The following is a 19,392-nucleotide window of genomic DNA, read 5'->3' on the forward strand; positions in this document are numbered from 1 at the left end:
ATACATTAAGAACACTAGCTTTCTTCATTGGGTCATAGGCCTATACTAGGTATTACAAAATAGTTGTATTCATTTAATTTTACATTAAAACCTCATCTACAATCAAAATAAATATTTCTTCCAATGAAAAGCTTCGAGATATGCAACTCAAATTCATAATCATTTTTTAAAGAAATCAATATTAATTGATTTACAACAATTAAGGGACTTTAAACAGCTGGAGTCCGAAAATTGGCTTTCCAAAACTGCGTAGTCGCAGCTTTTATAACAGTAGTCGTAGTTTTTATTTTCTTATTTCTATAATTGGAAACGTTTTTCCTTGACGAAATTAGACATTCCTAAATAATCAAAATAGCTGAAACTTTACACTATTTTCTCTTTATTTTATTTTGAGTTCAATTTTCTAGTTTTTCGAAATTTAATTCAAACGTGACTACGACAATGACTGTGACTACGCCCCGTTTTGGAAAGCCAATCTTCTGACTCCAGCTGTTTAAAGTCTAGGACTTAGCTAAATCCCGAGCTCAGAAACCGGCCCTTAGTGAACAATCATATTGTTCACTAAAAACAATATGTAAGGTATATCTTACACAAAATTTCTAATTGAGTTTCAACAAAGTTTCTAATTTAAGGAATTGTAAATGAAAAAAACAATTAATATAATGTAAACAATAATTCATCATTGACTATATTTAAACACAGAAATTTCACAAATTCTTGGTAGGGATAACAATGTTGAATACAACTTCAGAATTCCGCATTCTATTTAAGAAGGATATTGAATATATATAACTAGTTTTGCACTATTGTGTTCTCAACCTAATGGCCATGACCGTACCATTCTCTATCACGAATTTCCTTCCACTTCTTCTTGTTTTCGGGAGTGTTAACTGCAACAAAATAATTAAAAATTGTTTAGCAATAAGTAATTTGATAAAAAAAACATTATCATTTATCAAGGAACTATAGAAGATATAGAACTATGAGATATAGAAGATCTCATGATCAACGGAATTAAAGATAAACGTATCCATAAAAGTAGATTATACAACTTCTAATATGATACACAGAAAAGCAGCAGTAGTATTCTTTTGTGAACGAATAGTATGCATTTATAGTCCTCACACAATAGAAGGCTATTTGAACTGATTCAAATAGGCTATTTGAAGGTTTGAAATTAGTGTTGCATCACATATAAATGAATTCAACATCAAGTAACCAAGTGACATATTTGACAATTTACAAACTAGCAGGTAACCCGTGCACCGCAAGGGTCTAATTTTTTAACTTGACCTTCTGAAACCTTGAAGAATCTAAAATAGGCCTATAACCATCCTCGGTAAATTAAGAATCTATATGCAAATTTCAAGATACTAATTAGTCCAGTAGTTCATACATGATGATGAGTCATTCATGTTATTTCCTATTCCGTATGTGTATAAGCCAATTCTTTCCATTACTATATAATGGATAAGAAGACATAATACTTGAAAACCTAACAGTATCATACTGATTTTTTTCAATACTCCAATTATAGTATCGATTAGAATATTAGATCCTCCTCAATTTGAATCAGGTAGCCTTTTGTTTCCCCAATTCCCCCAAAAAATACGTACAATATTTGTTTCTCTCTGAATTTGTGTCTTATAGTACATTATAACTGAAGAATACAAATTATTACTAATTTTATTGTGATGTATTCATGTTTTTCTTATGAATTCCAATGATACAGCATGAAACCCATGTCCATTTCATTTGTATTGGTTGCAAAATAAAAATTAGAAACCGGTCGTCTGGCTGGCAAGGTCTATAAAAGCCAGGTCAAGACACTCGTGATTCTTATGGAGCGGCCATTTTGTGAAGTTTTTATGGCGGTACATTTGAAATTCCAATCTGCTCATAAAAATGAAGATTTCACAATCAACACTAAAATGTGACAATATGTATTGTAACAATACAGCTTGAAACAATGGCCGACTCCAGTTCGGGTGTTTCAGATTTGAATAACAGATGAAAAATATTTGTTGGTTGGTATTTTGAATGGAATAAAATATTTCAAAATATGTAATACCATACAAACATATATTTTTGAGTTGATCAAATTTCTGGTTGAGGTATTGAATTCAGTTGACTCAATAACAGACAACTCTATTATGTTTCCTCATCTGAGCTTCGACCTTCCAACCTATTTCCAATATAAGTTTTTAAAATAGAGATGCTTCCCTTGTTATTTAAATGAAGTTACTTTTACTCCCTCGGGAGTTTTTCTGTTTTTTAGTCCCGAGGGCGAAAAATGACACTAGTAGTATGTTTCAGGGAGTAAAGTAAGTACTTTAGAAAGTAGGTGAAGGAAATAGTTATTTGTATATCTAGAGTGAAAAGTACTGTTTTCTCTCCCTGAGGGAAAAGTTTGAAGCCTGAGGCGAAGCCGAGGGCAACAATTCTCCTGAGGGAGAAAAAACATTTTCCTACAGATACCCTGAAAAGTGACCATTTCTGCACTGATTGCAGGCTGCAAAGAATCACTTTTCCGCACTAGTGCGCAAAGTGAGTACTTTGCGTACTCCAGATTTGCAGCATGACAACGCAAAATAGTAGGTTATATGGAGCACCAGTGCAGCAAAATCAAAATTAAGTTGGTAATACTCATAGTGAGGCCCACGTTATAATGGCAGTGGAGAACAACGTTCTATTTATTATGTGCCTTGATTATAGTCATTTCAATGCTTACATAACATAAACCCCCTTCAAGCAGTCAGATGAATTTTCAATTGAATTACTAATCATTATAATTCAATTTTAAATAAATTGAGGTTTTTATTAATAATAAAGTTACACAGAAAAACATTTGATGGATTTCAGGGAATTTTACCCATAATTACCCACTTTTCATATTCAATGGTAACTGTAGGAAAAATTTGATGTGAAATACGTGCGCAAAGTTCGTTTGCTGCACTCAAGAAGCCATTCCGTTTCTTTCGATGCAGCAAACTGTCACTTTGCGCACTAGTTGCACAAATAACTATTTTCACTCGTAATATACACAAAATTTTTCCTCCACCTACATTTTGATAAAAACTGCATATAAAATAATTTTTATAAACGTAAAACAATGTGTTACAACATAATCTAAAAAGTAAACAGAAACAGCTGGCTTGTAATCACAGTTCTCCGTCGACAGCGCTGTACACTATCTGCCGGCAAAAGTTGTAACAGCAATGGCCGCCACAACTACAGCTATGATGAAGTTCCCGTTTCAAATTTGATTAGTTAATGAGGAATACTCATGTATTTGAATAACATGGAATAAAAAAAAATTATACATTCTTTTAGTATAGTGTTATGAAGTTTGTAATAATTTTAGCATACAAACATAAATTTCATATATAGTCAAAGTCAAGTCAAAAATAAGTTTATTTCCAATCTTTCTAAGATTATAATTGTTACATACAGAGCTTTTAAAATTAAACAATATACAAATCAAAAATTATACGAAACGTGTTTATTATACTATCATACCTAATGATTTACAATGTAAGGCTAGCTTCACACGCTTTCGGTTTCATTCGGTTCGGTTCGGTTCGGCTCGTTACCGAAAACGAATGAGGCTTTCATACATGTCAGGTTTTGATTCATACGGTTCTAATTAGGTATTTTCTTCTCAAACACAGCTGTGTTTGGATTTTCACAGTTCATGATGGTATATTTAAATATAACAGTTGGTGTTAAATTGTAAGATGTTATTTCTTCAACAAAAAATTTCAAAGTTAATTAAAAATTGTGAATTATTTGAATAGTTTCTTTTCGATTATGTTAATTTTGGAAGTTCAGAGAGATTATTTTTTTTTAATTGAAAATTTGTTCCTTGTTTTGACACATGGTATAAAAAACTTCATCTCTTCTCTCCATTGATGGAATCATGTAATATTCGTGGAAAAATAAAAAAAAAATAAAAATTCTCTTTAAGTTTTAATTTATATCTATCATATTTTTTTAGCAAACTATTCATTGAGAAAAAATGTTTCTGTGAACTAACAGAAATGAATTGACCATATGATTTTGACTTGACAATTTTTGAAACAGATAATCACGATATCAGGTTAAAATAAAAACAAAAAAGGCAAGCGTGTGTAAAAGACTTTGTTTTTTCCTGTTTCCTCAGCAACGAGTTCGAATATAATGAAACCTATTCGTGTCGAGGGGGCGTTCGGTGCTATGCGGTTGCTATTCGGTACCGAATTCAAACCGAATCCTCGTTTCACGGTATTTGCCGAAAACGAACCGAACCGAACATGTGTGAAAGTAGCCTCTCGCTAGCAACGAATTGAAACCTGATGGAATTTATTAGAGTCAAGTGGGCGTTCGGTTCTATGCGGTTTCTATTCGGTACCGAATTGAAACCGAATTACCGTTACACGGAATTTGCTGAAAACGAATAGAAAACGAAACGAACCGAAAGAGTGTGAAACTAGCCTAATAGTTATAATTATATTATAATTTCAGTTGTAATTTCACATGGAAATGTGCCTACATAGGTGTAAAACCTGTGCGTAGACACGAGTTGCTGTTTCGAGCAAAATATAAAATTAATAAGGAGCGAATGATTCAATATAATTCGGCTAACTTACTACACAAGATCATAATAATTAACAAGAAGCTAAATATGATAAAGAAAATTATACAGAGTAAAAAGATGATACAAATTAATTATGCAATGGAAAAAAATGTTCAAGGGTAACATTATAATGTACAATTCTAACGGCTATGACTTCAGATTCCCAGCACCGCGATAGTAGACAGAGCAGCAGCACTACAGTGAGTACGGTATTATTAGTAATAGTCAGTCAGTCTATAGTTCAATTTAGTCAGTTAAATAGTTGTTTATAATATTTAGGCGTTAACATCTATAATTAGATGTTATGATCGCCTCTGACATGTCTCTTCCCAGATATACCAACCACTCGGAAACCTTTCTCTTGAGTACTCCGTAGCTTTGTATGTTTTTCAAGTAAGGAGTAGATGTTATGATCGCCTCTGACATGTCTCTTCCCAGATATACCAACCACTCGGAAACCTTTCTCTTGAGTACTCCGTAGCTTTGTATGTTTTTCAAGTAAGGAGGAATATTTCTGTAAAGGATTTGTGATATGTAGGATGAATTTGTGACGGAAAAGGTTCTTACGAGTCTGTCTGTCAATATTCTCGATGTATTTGAGCTGCGGATATCATAATTATGAATGTGATGCACAAGGATGTTTTCTGAATTCTTAAGAGAGTAGATCAATAATGTTTTTACATAGAGTTGTCTCAAGTTGAATACATTGAAAAGCGCGTGTGTTGGATATCTACGACCCTTACCAAGAGGTGCTTTGATGATGGAATTCTGGATTACATTGAGTGGTTCCAAAACAGATCTATAACCCCCACCCCAAGCTATTATACCTCCCATAAGCAATGATTGGCAGTATGCAAAATAACAGAGCCTCAATTCAGCAGGAAATAGAATGTCATGGAGTTGCCTGAAGACAAATATGAATTTCCTTAATTTATTTTTCATGTAATCCACATGAGCAGCCCAGTTCATAGAGCTATTGAAAACGATTCCCAAGTATTTGTGTGAGTTGACTTTTGAAATACTCTCACATTGACAGTCATTTGCATTGAGATTCCCGCAAGCATGCAGCTTCATACTTTCGATGTTGATGCTCAAGTTGGACCTCAAAGCTATGGGGAAGAATTTTGTTTTAGAAACATTTACTGTGAGTGAGTTCTGATCAAACCATTTTTCAACCAGGCAAAGATCCCGTGTTGACGATGCAGTAACTTCTTCCCAGTCTGAACCATCAAACAAAATAGCTGCATTTTGTTTATTCCAGCAAATAAAAACATTTTACCAGTTATATTGATTCTTGACAAATTATTGATATAAATTAGAAATAGAATTGGGTCCAAATTACTTCCCTGCACCACCCCATAGTCTATTGGTAGCGTAGCACTCTCAATATTGTTAATTGTAACAAACTGCTTCCGCTCAGTCAAATAGCTGGAAAACCATTCTAATGCTTTCCCTCTTATGCCAACCTGTTCTAATTTGTGAATTAATTTATGCCTATCCAAGGAGTCAAAATCAATTTGGCTTTAGCCAAATCAATGAAAGCTAATAGACCACGCTTATTGTTATTTTACTATTTATATCCTTATTTATATTGAAGAGGGCATCATTTATATTTCTTTCTTTCCTAAATCCATACTGAAAATCTGTTAGAATTGAGTTGTCTAAGTAAGAACTAAGTTGTTCTTTAACATCTTTCTCGATAATTCTAGAGAAGACACTTAGGAGCGAAATTGGTCTATAGTTAGATTTGTTGGTTGCATCAGATGACTTATAGAGCGGAAAAACTTTAGCTGTTTTAAAATTGGAAGGGAAAATTCCAGAGACAATACTGCAGTTCACTATATGTAAGATGGGCTTTGTAAATAATTGAGAATTACTTTTACTAGGGAAGCAGGAATTTTATCACACCCAGGTGCGGACCCACTTCGTAAATCGTTGATATGTCTAAGAATGTCTAAGAATATCTAAGAATGTCTAAGAATCTTCGTTTACTCTACTAAGAAGAAATGTTGTATCTGCTGCATAATCCCGATCATCTACTAATAATGGTCCACTAGGGGCAATACTTTCAGCAAGATTTTGACCGACTGTAGAGAAATATTGGTTGAACTCATCAGCCACATCCCTTGCAACGCCCTCATTAACTTCTGATGAATTCTTCTTTGTAAATTTTCCAATTGGGAACTTATCTTTTGATATGCTTTTTCCAGCTATTTCGTTCAAGACTCCCCAAAACTTCCGTGGGTTATCTTTACACTCATTTATTTTCTGCCTATAATACTGCTGTTTTTGAAATTTTATTAGACTAGTTAGTCTGTTTCTGTATGCTTTAAAATGATTTTTCAATTCTACATTGTAGGGCTGTTTTTTGACCAATTTACTGAGCTTATCTCTTCTCTTAATACATTTAATTAGACCAGTTGAAATCCAAGGTTTGTTTTTATTTAATCTATTACGATGCCTGTATGGTTTATGAGATCTGTTCAGTATTGATTGTAGGATACTCTCAAAGTTTAATGCGCTTTCATTGACGTTATTAGTATGTAGAACAGCCTGCCAGTCTTGACTTCTTAGAAGTGATGTGAAGGCAGATCTGTCCAAGTAAGTAGTGTGAGTGTGAGGCAATTCAGGTTTAGGGTCTAGTTCAATTTGTAAAGCAGTACAGTAGTGGTCGATAATGTCGCTATGGATAACTGCTGCCCGTACTTGGTCGTAATTGGGATGTGGTCAATGCAGGACATACTGTCAACAGTAACCCGAGTAGGCTATCAATGCAGCTAACAAATCCACCTTCCGCTAGGATGTTCAAATAACGCTCACCTCTATTGTCTGTATCCAATATATTTATATTCAAATCTCCCACAATTATGTTGGTGGAGTTTTTTAAAAGTGTACTACAGTATTGTTCTAAGTTGTCAAGAAAGGTGGCAATGTCACTATCATGAATTCTGTATAAAGCAAGTAATTTGAATTGTCTACCGTCATACGTCCAGTCCAACGTCAGTCCGTAAACATCACCTAATGCAACCTCCTGGGGTTCAACCGATAGCGACTTATTTACAAAAACTATTGTACCATCATTTCTATTCCTTTTCTGATTAGTCGCTATCAAATCAAACCCCTCGAGCGGCGCTATGGTAGTATCACCGCAGTGCCAGGTCTCCGTCAGCACAACTATATCAAATTTTTTATTCATTGCCCCTATGTTAATCAAGAAATCATCGGAATTTTTTGTGTAACTTCTGATATTTTGCTGTAAAATATTCATGTTATTTATTTCAGATGAAAAAACGTTAATCAGTTCAGTATTGTATGGAACTATATTGAAATGTCAATATCATCAGTTATCATTAAAGTGAAAAGTTATTATTATGAAAAAAGAGAAAAAAAGAAGATAATTATTAAGGGAAAGAACAAAACAATTTGAGGCTCCACGCCGTGCCTCCCTTAAAAATAAAAAGTTGAAAATAAGTTTTTGCCATATTCTATTAAGAATAATAATTGTAAGAAATGTTTTAGATGAATTACGTTTATTATTTTAGTACGCCAAATGAGCTGTATAGGCTATAAACAATCTATTGTTATCAATAATGGCTGAACTCTATAGTAAGAGGAGCAATCGAACCTCTCATAATATTCTGTTATCTGGTATCCTATTCTGTTATGAAAAAAACTTGATAAAGATCATCAGTTGGGAATTGCAATCAAAGTAAAGGAAATACTTTATTGATAAGTTGCATTCATTCCGTAAGCGAAATTATCTAATCATACAACAGATTCAGTGTTGGAATTGAAACTAAATTTAGAACAATCTGCCGGGAAAAAGAACAGATCTAACAAGCCTCTTAAATAACAATTTACATTCACTAGAATGAATAATAATATATCGTAGAATGTATGAATTTACGAATGAATAATATTGAAACCAATTAAAAATATTCGTTCAACAATTAAATTCAACTGTTTCCACAAAAAATGAATGAACAGATCAAAAATTTGATAATAGACCAAAGTGAATCAGTCAATCTACCAACTAATCAATTGATTGATCTTCTCATTCAACATTAAAAGGAATAATAAAATAAATTAAACCACTTTAAAATACAAATGAGGGGATTTCCAGATTAGTATAGCTATTAGCCATAATAATTTATAATCAATAACATTGGTTATAGTAGGCCAACAATTTTCAATATCCACTAGAGGTGAATGATATAATTGAATATAAAAGAAAATAAAAAAAATAGAGTCAGTCATATTCCTACATAGAAGGTTTTTAAAAGTTTAATTACGCTAAAGTAGCAATGAAAGCGTTCAATTCCGTATTAGAATTAATCACTCTGACCCTACCCTTATCAACTGGTCTCACTTTTATATTGCCCGCTTCATCTACCCACACATACTTGAATCCGTGATCCTTTTGCAGCTTCTTTACCTGAGATAATATCTTCCTCCGCATCGCAGTCAGCGACAAGTTGATGAAAACAGAGTGTTCCTCACCCTGAACACCAACGTCGCGCGAAGAAATATTCCTCATTTGTTGTTGAGGACCATGTGTGCGACATCGCGTCGGACGAACTTGGCTATGATACCCGGCTAGCGTTGGTTTGCTCCCTTGGGAAGGCGGTGACAGCAGTCAATCGCCTCCGGACGCAGCTCGACACTGACCGCTTTACAGGCAGCCAGCACCAGGTCTCTGGTATTTTCTTCATGCGCAGCAGGAATCCCGTGTATTTCAAGGGTGTTTCTTCGCCCATATTGTTCAAGAGCATCCACCCTTTCATTTAGCATATCAACATTTTTTTTCAGTTTAGTATTTTCGGATTGCAAGTTCGATATTGTAGCCTGTTGGGTTTTGATTATTTCCTCAAGCCTGACTTAAGTTTCAGAAGTGGAGCCAAGCTTCTCCAGACAAGACTGAAGGGATATTTCTAGCCTTGACTGTCCCTCACTGAGATCACACTTTAAATCCGCTATAGTTGTCTTGAAAAGGTCCATAGAAATCGGAACCTGCGCGCCGGAGATGGATGAGGACGCTTTCACAGGTGTCAAGTCTATATTTTCATTACGTTGGTTTTTCAACTTAGCCACGCAATGTTTACAAGACCAGGAATTGGCCACTAAAATATCCAATTCGGCTTCACTTATTTTTTCCACTAACACATTGTCCGTGAAACAACGATTTACAGCTGGAACACACTAACTTGTCCTTAGCTTGGCGATTAACTGAGAGTTTACATTCAGCACATACACTCATTTTACTTGATTTAATGGAAACTTGAAAATTAAAAAATAGTTCAAAACCAAACAGAAATCAAAAGAAGCACGGCGAGGAACAGGTGAAGACTATCGCATTGGAAGATAAGATAGAAAGCAACTAACCGAACGTCCGCTCACGGCAAGTTCCAATCGACAACTGATCGATTCCAACATATTGATCAAATGTCTGGTTGAGGTATTGGGCCATATGAATAAAGTTGGGCATTTGCTTATACTTCTAAAATATGGAGCATTTGCTTCATTTTCTATGAATAAACGTGATCAAAAACTTTTGCTCATGCTCATCAAAAAAATAGTTTGAGCATTTGCTCAAAAGTAAAAGCTTATACTCAAAATTGTATGAATAAACTAGAGCATTCGCTCAACTTTTGAAGCAAATGCTTCAAAAAAGGTGAGTCTAGTCTAAAGCAGCTTATCACCTTTTGCTCATAGTACAATGGCTCAACTAATTCGTATGAGGAAGAGGAAACTATACCAGATATGATCACAACCAATAGTTGAGAACTATAAAACTCTTTTTAGATTCAACCATGATATATATCACCATTATTCCTACAAAAGAATAAATATAAAAGATAGCTAGCTACCTGATATAAAGATAGCCATCACAAAATAGGAAATAGGCATTTAAGAAGATGAGAGTGTAAACGATTATAAGAAGGCTATTGATATTATAGGAATATGCTGAAGATTATTATAGAGATGACATTTTTTCACACTATTATTTCAAAATTCCAAACTCAACTAGCCTAAAACTTTTCATAAATATCGTAGAAAACAGAGCAGACGACGCGAACACAAGCGGTGCCCCCTACTTGCATATTTAGCGCTTCCGTGAGCTATAAAAACAAAGTAAGGCTACAAAAGCGAATCAGCTGATGGAAAATCTTTAAAATACGTGAGCATTTGCTCCAGAGTTCAGGAGCATAAGGTAAGAGTATAAGGTAAACCTTATTCATATAAAAATGAGCAAATGCTTTTGCTTCTATCTTTTGCTCATGAGCAAAACCTTATGCTCCATGCTCTTGCTCATGAGCATTTGCTCTGGTTTTATTCATATGTGCCATTGAATTTAGTTGGTTTAATGACTACTCTATATGCTTCGTCATCTGAGCTTAGACCTCCTAACCTATTTCAAAAATGTAAGTTTTTGAAATAGAGATGCTTCCCATGTTATTTAAATGGAGTTACTTTACGATTTAGGGAGTTTTCCTGTTTTTTCCTCCCGAGAGCGAAAAAGTGATACTTTAGTATTATGTTCCAGGGAGTAAAGTAAGCACTTTAGACAGGAGGTGGAGGAAAAATTGTTTTTTACAGTATAGTTTGATCATAAAATACATATTTTTTCATTGTTTCATGGATTTCATCATATAATGTGGCATTCATTTAAAAGTGGTTTTCAGTTTGTGGGTAAACTGCCGACGTTGACAATGACAGGAATTGTTGTCGGATGAAATTCACATTGTCCAAATTTCCAATTTGCTAAAACAGCTGATTATTGTGTTTATTATCCAAGATTATCAAAACATTTCGAATACTGTAATATAAAAATATTGCCAATTAAAAGTATAAACATGACCTATCCTTTAAAAGCTGATATAAGATAACAAATGCTAGACGAGAAATATTTTAAATTTTATACAGTAATTTTATGCTTACCCATCTTTCCAACTTTGTAAAAGAGGGGCATAGAAATGATAAATCCAAGCAAGTGATGCCTGTACACCCAACTGTTGTTAAAAAGGAACTTCCATGGATATGCCCTGAGCTTAGCAACGTAGGTGTATGGATAGACCATTTCCTGGCCACCTTTCATGTGTGGAGCACTAGACATGTTGAATCTGTAAAAAAGTAGATTATGTATATTAATCAAACAAAACAACATTTTTAAACTGCGATAATTATGTTTACATTGTAGTTTGAAATGAATACCAAGCAAAATATTTTAAAATAATTTGCAATTAATAATTCAATTGATAATTGATCAGTTTCAGTAATAAAAATAAATAATAATTTTTTTCAGACAGTACAGTAGATACATGCTAGTTTCTATTTATTTCATTACTAAATTAAGGCCATGTAAGCGCTTTTGCGGATGATGTGGCACTTTTCTACTCCCACATAAATATAGAAGAGATACGGGCAAATATTAATGAAGACCTGACAAGACTGAGACAATGGTGTGATAATAATAGAATGAAGATAAGCATAAATAAAACAAAGTATGTAACAAACAGTTTTGATTTTCCATCACCCCTAATTTTTCATGATTTGCAGTGTAACAGAATAGATTGCACATGTGGAATGATAAAAAGAACTACTAAGTTTAAATATCTGGGTGTTAACTTTCTTTGATCAAGATTTAAATTGGAGCTTCCACATTCAAAGCTTACATAAGAGCATTAAATCATCGGTGAGATGATTGATCTCTTGAAATTTTTTTGTGATCTTAATCTCTTAAGAGATAAGAACGTGCATGTCGCTGGCCCGGCCACATTCGAATTTCACCATACAAACTATGCCAAGATTTACTACCTATTTTCTACTATTTTCTACCTCCAATAACCGATTTTCTACCTCAAAGATAGCAGAGATATTGAATAAACTAAAGTGCCGGGCCAGGGACATGTTAGCCCGGCCATCTCTGAATTTCACCAAACAAACTATGCCAAGATTTACTACTTATTTTCTACTATTTTCTACCTCCAATAACAGATTTTCTACCTCAAGGATAACAGAGATATGAGCAAAAATATAGAAAGGTCAATGACCTCTCAGCCCGGCCATCTTTGAATTTGACCAAACCAAATATGCCAAAATTTACTACCTATTTTCTACTATTTTCTACCTCAAACCAAACTGAAATCTAACCATCCATAACGGAGATATTGGCGAAAATATGTGTAGGTCACGTGCATGTCGCTGGCCCGGCCACATTCGAATTTAACCAAAAAAACTATGCCAAGATTTACTACCTATTTTCTACTATTTTCTACCTCAAACCAAACCAAAATCGAATCACGCATAATGGAGATATTGGCTAAAATATGTATAGGTCACGTGCATGTCGCTGGCCCGGCCACATTTGAATTTCACCAAACAAACTATGCCAATATTTACTAAATATTTTCTACTATTTTCTACCTCCAATAACCGATTTTCTACCTCAACCCAAACGGAGTTATAGGGGATTGTAAGTTTTCACCCACCCCCCTCGCCTATCACCACACACGAAAACTCGTTTCTAGTCTTGCCATGATTGAATTTCTGAAAAACTAATGAGCCAATATGTAGTACACAAGCTCTGCTATCATATTCCACAAAGAACGGAATCGATAGCTCATCACTAGACAAAGTTATTGAGTGTTTAAAGATTACCCCCCCCCCCGTATAAGCATGTCTCTGGCCCGGCCACATTCGAATTTAAACAAACCAACTATGCCAAGATTTTCTACCTCTAATAAAAGATTTTCTACCTCAACCCAAAGGGAATTATAGAGGATTGTAAGTTTTCACCCACCCCCCTCGCCTATCACCACACACGAAAAAACGTTTCTAGCCTTGTCATGATTGAATTTCTGAAAAACTAAATGAGCCAATATGTAGTACACAAGCTCTGCTATCATATTCCACGAAGAACGGAATCGATAGCTCATCACTAGACAAAGTTATTGAGTGTTTAAAGATTACCCCCCCCCTCATAACAGCATGTCTCTGGCCCGGCCACATTCGAATTTAAACAAACCAACTATGCCAAGATTTTTTACCTATTTTCTACTATTTTCTACCTTCAATAAAAGATTTTCTACCTCAACCCAAAGGGAATTATAGAGGATTGTAAGTTTTCACCCACACCCCTCGCCTATCACCACACACGAAAAAACGTTTCTAGCCTTGTCATGATTGAATTTCTGAAGAACTAAATGAGCCAATATGTAGTACACAAGCTCTGCTATCATATTCCACAAAGAACGGAATCGATAGCTCATCACTAGACAAAGTTATTGAGTGTTTAAAGATTACCCCCCCCCCCTCGTAACAGCATGTCTCTGGCCCGGCCACATTCGAATTTAAACAAACCTACTATGCCAAGATTTTCTACCTATTTTCTACTATTTTCTACCTTCAATAAAAGATTTTCTACCTCAACCCAAAGGGAATTATAGGGGATTGTAAGTTTTCACCCACCCCCCTCGCCAATCACACACACACGAAAACACGTTTCTAGTAATATTTTCAAACTGTCCAAAAATCCACTGTTTCTTACTCAGCCGCCAATTTGTTACTCACACTACTATCTCATCCAAGGAATCTCAGACAGTTTCAAAATTATTTGTAGATTAATTTCGTACCCTGGAACAGTGCCTTGAATATTGTTAGGGAAACTTGGGATAATTGTTAGTGGTTGATTTTAAAAATAAGCATGTATTGAACTATGTTTTGAATTGTTTCTGATGAAATACCATATAACAAATAATAATGTTGGGAAATAAACATAAAACAACTTATTACATAAAAAATGCATTGCAAGACGTACCTTTATTCCATCAATAACTATATTGAACATATGATACACTAATTAATATTTGAAATACCTTTATAAAATCACAACTAATTGTTCACATTCTGCAAACAGAAAGGAGAATAGAAAAAACATCTTTATTTGCAATGGAGGAAAATCGCAAACTATGTGAACATATAAGATACACAATTAATATTTGATTACCTTTATACAATCGAAACTAATCGTTCACATTTTGCAAACAGAAAGAATAGAAAAATCATCCTAATTGCAATGGATGAAAATTGCAAACTATTCGTGCATAAGATGCACAAATTAATATTTAAAATACCTTCATACAATCGAAAATAATCGTTCACATTTTGCAAACTGAAAGAATAGAAAAAACATCCTTATTTGCAATGGATGAAAATCGCAACTATATGAACATATGATACACAAATTAATATTTAAAATACCTTCATACAATCGAAAATAATCGTTCACATTTTGCAAACTGAAAGAATAGAGAAATCATCCTAATTTGCAATTGATGGTAATCGCAAACTATAATGAACATATGATACACAAATTAATATTTGAACTACCTTTATGCAATCAAAACTAATCGTTCACATTTTGCAAACAGAAAGAATACTAGAGAAATCATCCTAATTTGCAATTGATGGTAATCGCAAACTATATGAACATATGATACACTAATTAATATTTGAACTACCTTTATGCAATCAAAACTAATCGTTCACATTTTGAAAACAGAAAGAATAGAGAAATAATCCTAATTTGCAATTGATGGAAATCGCAAACTATATGAACATATGATACACAAATTAATATTTGAACTACCTAGTATAGTTATAAATTTGATTCAAGTCAATGAATCAATGTATGTGAGAGTAAAGTATTGAAGATTTAATAAAATAATAGAATAAATTTATTTGTTTCAAGCACATATGCTAATACAAACGAGTTGATTCGAATACAGTCATTACATTCTATGATATCACATTACTGGTATGTCTTAAATAATGCTTTAAATATATATCACAAGTAAGAGTACTTTAGTAAGTATATATGTTCCTAATATACAGAAGAATAGATCTATCACATTCGACAAATTTGAAATTTTAAAATAAAATATCTATCTGTACATTTTCATGTAATAACAATCCCATATCTATCAATCATAGCACTCCATATAATATATATACCTATACATATTTTATAAACGTGCAATAACAGTTCAACTACAAAAATAATGAATTTTTTGAAAAATTTATCCAATACTACATTTCTCACATACTAAAAAAATACCATTTATAGTAATCAACAATAATAACATTCCAGTTTTAAATATCTACCTATTCCTATTTTATAAACGAAACGAGTAATAACAGTATTAACTTCAACAATAATCAATTCTAGACAAATATATCCAATAATACATTTTTATATAATAATCCGTCACACATGCAATAATCTCTTCCAACTATCTTATTTTTAGAGCTCAATCTATCCCCATCAAACTTACTTTATTCAGCTCACTGCATTCCTCATTTAACTGTCTAAAATGAGCATCGAATACTTTTAATATTTTCAATGATAATCTCTGTTCCCTGACTATAATTATCGGACATTATTCAAGTGTTTATTATCATAGATCTGATTTCGATTGCTTTCATTGTATACCCATACAAACGGTTGATTTTCTGCTCCGTAAAGTTCGAAAGTAAAACCATGAGTTTGTCATCGTCAGTAACCACATTTGTAGTGAATTTTTCTAAATAGTGTCTTCTTATTCCACCATACATCGGGCACCTTAACAGAAAATGCTCAACATATTCCTTCTCTTTCAGTTTTGTACTAGTTTTCCTTCCTTCAACTTGTAAGACTTAAGAAAACTTTCCTCTGTCCTGCCAATCTCCAACCAGATTGCAACCCGCCAGATGCAACTGATTCTTCAACAAACACACCCAGTTACCTTGGTTATCTTGATCCTGTTGCGCCAACTCGTATAATCTATCAATGCATTCTCTGGGGTATCTCCGTTAGCCATTGACATAACTCTACAGATGTATTTAATTGACTTGACGAATATAAAACTACTCAACCGTAGTCTTCCAGTCTCCAATCTCAATGACCAGCTGGGAGTGCTTCTTTTCAACAGGAGTAAACGCTTTAGAAAATAAAGCTGTGTTCTCGCCAGTGTGAACTTGGAAGAGCATTTCCTAGAAGTACATCCAAAATTGACAGTTCTGGATGCAGAATCGATAGTTCTACAGTTCCTGGAGATTAATAACGATAGTTCCATTGAAATAGTCGAAATAAATGGATTTGAAAAAATGCTCTTCCAAGTTCCACTAGAAAAATGTATTTTTGTCAGCAGAACACAGAGAAATGCTTTAAGATCCTCGAATATGAGAGTTCTAGGCAGAGGAGGTCAACCTGAATATAGAACAGATGAGTTCCAATTGATAAATTCAATTGATAAATTTTTATGGCTATTTGAAATTCAAAAAATCTGGTGTGGTACACTCACACAACTTTCCTTGCTCATATTCGAAACTACGATCAGATTTTTGTATATGTGTATATATAATTGTTTTCAGAGTACTTTTTCCTTTGTGTAAATTGTGAAATTCAATGATTTTTTCAGTCGTCATTTTTTTAAAGTCTTAAAAACAGCTGTTCTACAGATGAAATATCTCGACTATGTGTTCTTTTTATGAACTGCTCTACCTACCTACCTCATGCACGAGAAGGAGGTTACAAAGTCCATTTCTCAAGGATGGGGTGGACCCCCCATTAGTTTCCCAGAAAGGAGACTCATGCCAGTTAATAGAGCTGATAAATAACTGTACAGAGTATGAATTTGAAAAAAATCGGTCAATTATTTTAAAAAAATCGTGAAAACATGGTTTTTTAGTAATTATCCGCCATTTTTCTCAAGAATATTACGGAGCTCCTGCAATTTTCCAAGGAAAAAACTCATGTCATTTGATAGGACTTATGAATAGCTACCCATGGCTTGAATTTGAAGAAAATCGTTAGAGCCGTTTTCGAGAAAACCGTGAAAAACCTGGTGTTTGGTCATTATCCGCCATTTTTCTCAAGAATATTACGGAGCTCATGGAATTTTCCCAGAAATGAGACTCATGCCAGTTGATAGTGCTTATGAATATCTATCTATCCATGGTATGAATTTGAAGTAAATCGTTAGAGCAGTTTTCGAGAAAACGGTGAAAAACATGGATTTTTAGTCATTATCCGCCATTTTTCTCAAGAATATTACGGAGCTCCTGAAATTTTCCCAGAAATGAAACTTATGCCAGTTGATAGGGCTTACAAATGGCTATCCATGGTATAAATTTGAAGAAAATCATTTGAAGAATGGCAGAATAGTTTATATTTTCTTTTACTTTCCTTGCCCTATTGCCATAGGTAAGGGAAGTATTGCTTTCCGAGAAAATTAAGGTACCCCAATTTCTAAATTTCTATACGTTTCAAGGTCCCTGAGTCCAAAAAAGTGGGTTCTTCAAATGATTTTCTTCAAATTTATACCATGGATAGCCATTTGTAAGCCCTATCAACTGGCATAAGTTTCATTTCTGGGAAAATTTCAGGAGCTCCGTAATATTCTTGAGAAAAATGGCGGATAATGACTAAAAATCCATGTTTTTCACCGTTTTCTCGAAAACTGCTCTAACGATTTACTTCAAATTCATACCATGGATAGATAGATATTCATAAGCACTATCAACTGGCATGAGTCTCATTTCTGGGAAAATTCCATGAGCTCCGTAATATTCTTGAGAAAAATGGCGGATAATGACCAAACACCAGGTTTTTCACGGTTTTCTCGAAAACGGCTCTAACGATTTTCTTCAAATTCAAGCCATGGGTAGCTATTCATAAGTCCTATCAAATGACATGAGTTTTTTCCTTGGAAAATTGCAGGAGCTCCGTAATATTCTTGAGAAAAATGGCGGATAATTACTAAAAAACCATGTTTTCACGATTTTTTTAAAATAAATTGACCGATTTTTTTCAAATTCATACTCTGTACAGTTATTTATCAGCTCTATTAACTGGCATGAGTCTCCTTTCTGGGAAACTAATGGGGGGTCCACCCCATCCTTGAGAAATGGACTTTGTAACCTCCTTCTCGTGCATGAGGTAGGTAGGTAGAGCAGTTCATAAAAAGAACACATAGTCGAGATATTTCATCTGTAGAACAGCTGTTTTTAAGACTTTAAAAAAATGACGACTGAAAAAATCATTGAATTTCACAATTTACACAAAGGAAAAAGTACTCTGAAAACAATTATATATACACATATACAAAAATCTGATCGTAGTTTCGAATATGAGCAAGGAAAGTTGTGTGAGTGTACCACACCAGATTTTTTGAATTTCAAATAGCCATAAAAATTTATCAATTGAATTTATCAATTGGAACTCATCTGTTCTATATTCAGGTTGACCTCCTCTGCCTAGAACTCTCATATTCGAGGATCTTAAAGCATTTCTCTGTGTTCTGCTGACAAAAATACATTTTTCTAGTGGAACTTGGAAGAGCATTTTTTCAAATCCATTTATTTCGACTATTTCAATGGAACTATCGTTATTAATCTCCAGGAACTGTAGAACTATCGATTCTGCATCCAGAACTGTCAATTTTGGATGTACTTCTAGGAAATGCTCTTCCAAGTTCACACTGGCGAGAACACAGCTTTATTTTCTAAAGCGTTTACTCCTGTTGAAAAGAAGCACTCCCAGCTGGTCATTGAGATTGGAGACTGGAAGACTACGGTTGAGTAGTTTTATATTCGTCAAGTCAATTAAATACATCTGTAGAGTTATGTCAATGGCTAACGGGAGATACCCCAGAGAATGCATTGATAGATTATACGAGTTGGCGCAACAGGATCAAGATAACCAAGGTAACTGGGTGTGTTTGTTGAAGAATCAGTTG

At 34.0% G+C, this 19,392-nt stretch overlaps 1 protein-coding gene across 1 annotated transcript in view; it reads right to left on the minus strand.

The window, feature by feature from the left end:
- Window positions 1–658: 658 nt before the first annotated feature.
- The window catches only part of LOC111049751, a 32,311-nt gene continuing 13,577 nt past the window's right edge, over window positions 659–19,392 (minus strand). The window contains exons 2-3 of the mRNA XM_022335911.2: window positions 11,555–11,736; window positions 659–890 (exon numbers count right to left, since the gene is read on the minus strand). Coding sequence (XP_022191603.1) covers window positions 820–890; window positions 11,555–11,729 — 246 coding nt within the window. The 5' untranslated portion in view covers window positions 11,730–11,736 and the 3' untranslated portion in view covers window positions 659–819. The remainder of the gene's footprint in view (window positions 891–11,554; window positions 11,737–19,392) is intronic.

The sequence above is a fragment of the Nilaparvata lugens genome, chromosome 4, assembly GCF_014356525.2.
Source record: "Nilaparvata lugens isolate BPH chromosome 4, ASM1435652v1, whole genome shotgun sequence".
In the NCBI taxonomy this organism is placed as follows: domain Eukaryota; kingdom Metazoa; phylum Arthropoda; class Insecta; order Hemiptera; family Delphacidae; genus Nilaparvata; species Nilaparvata lugens.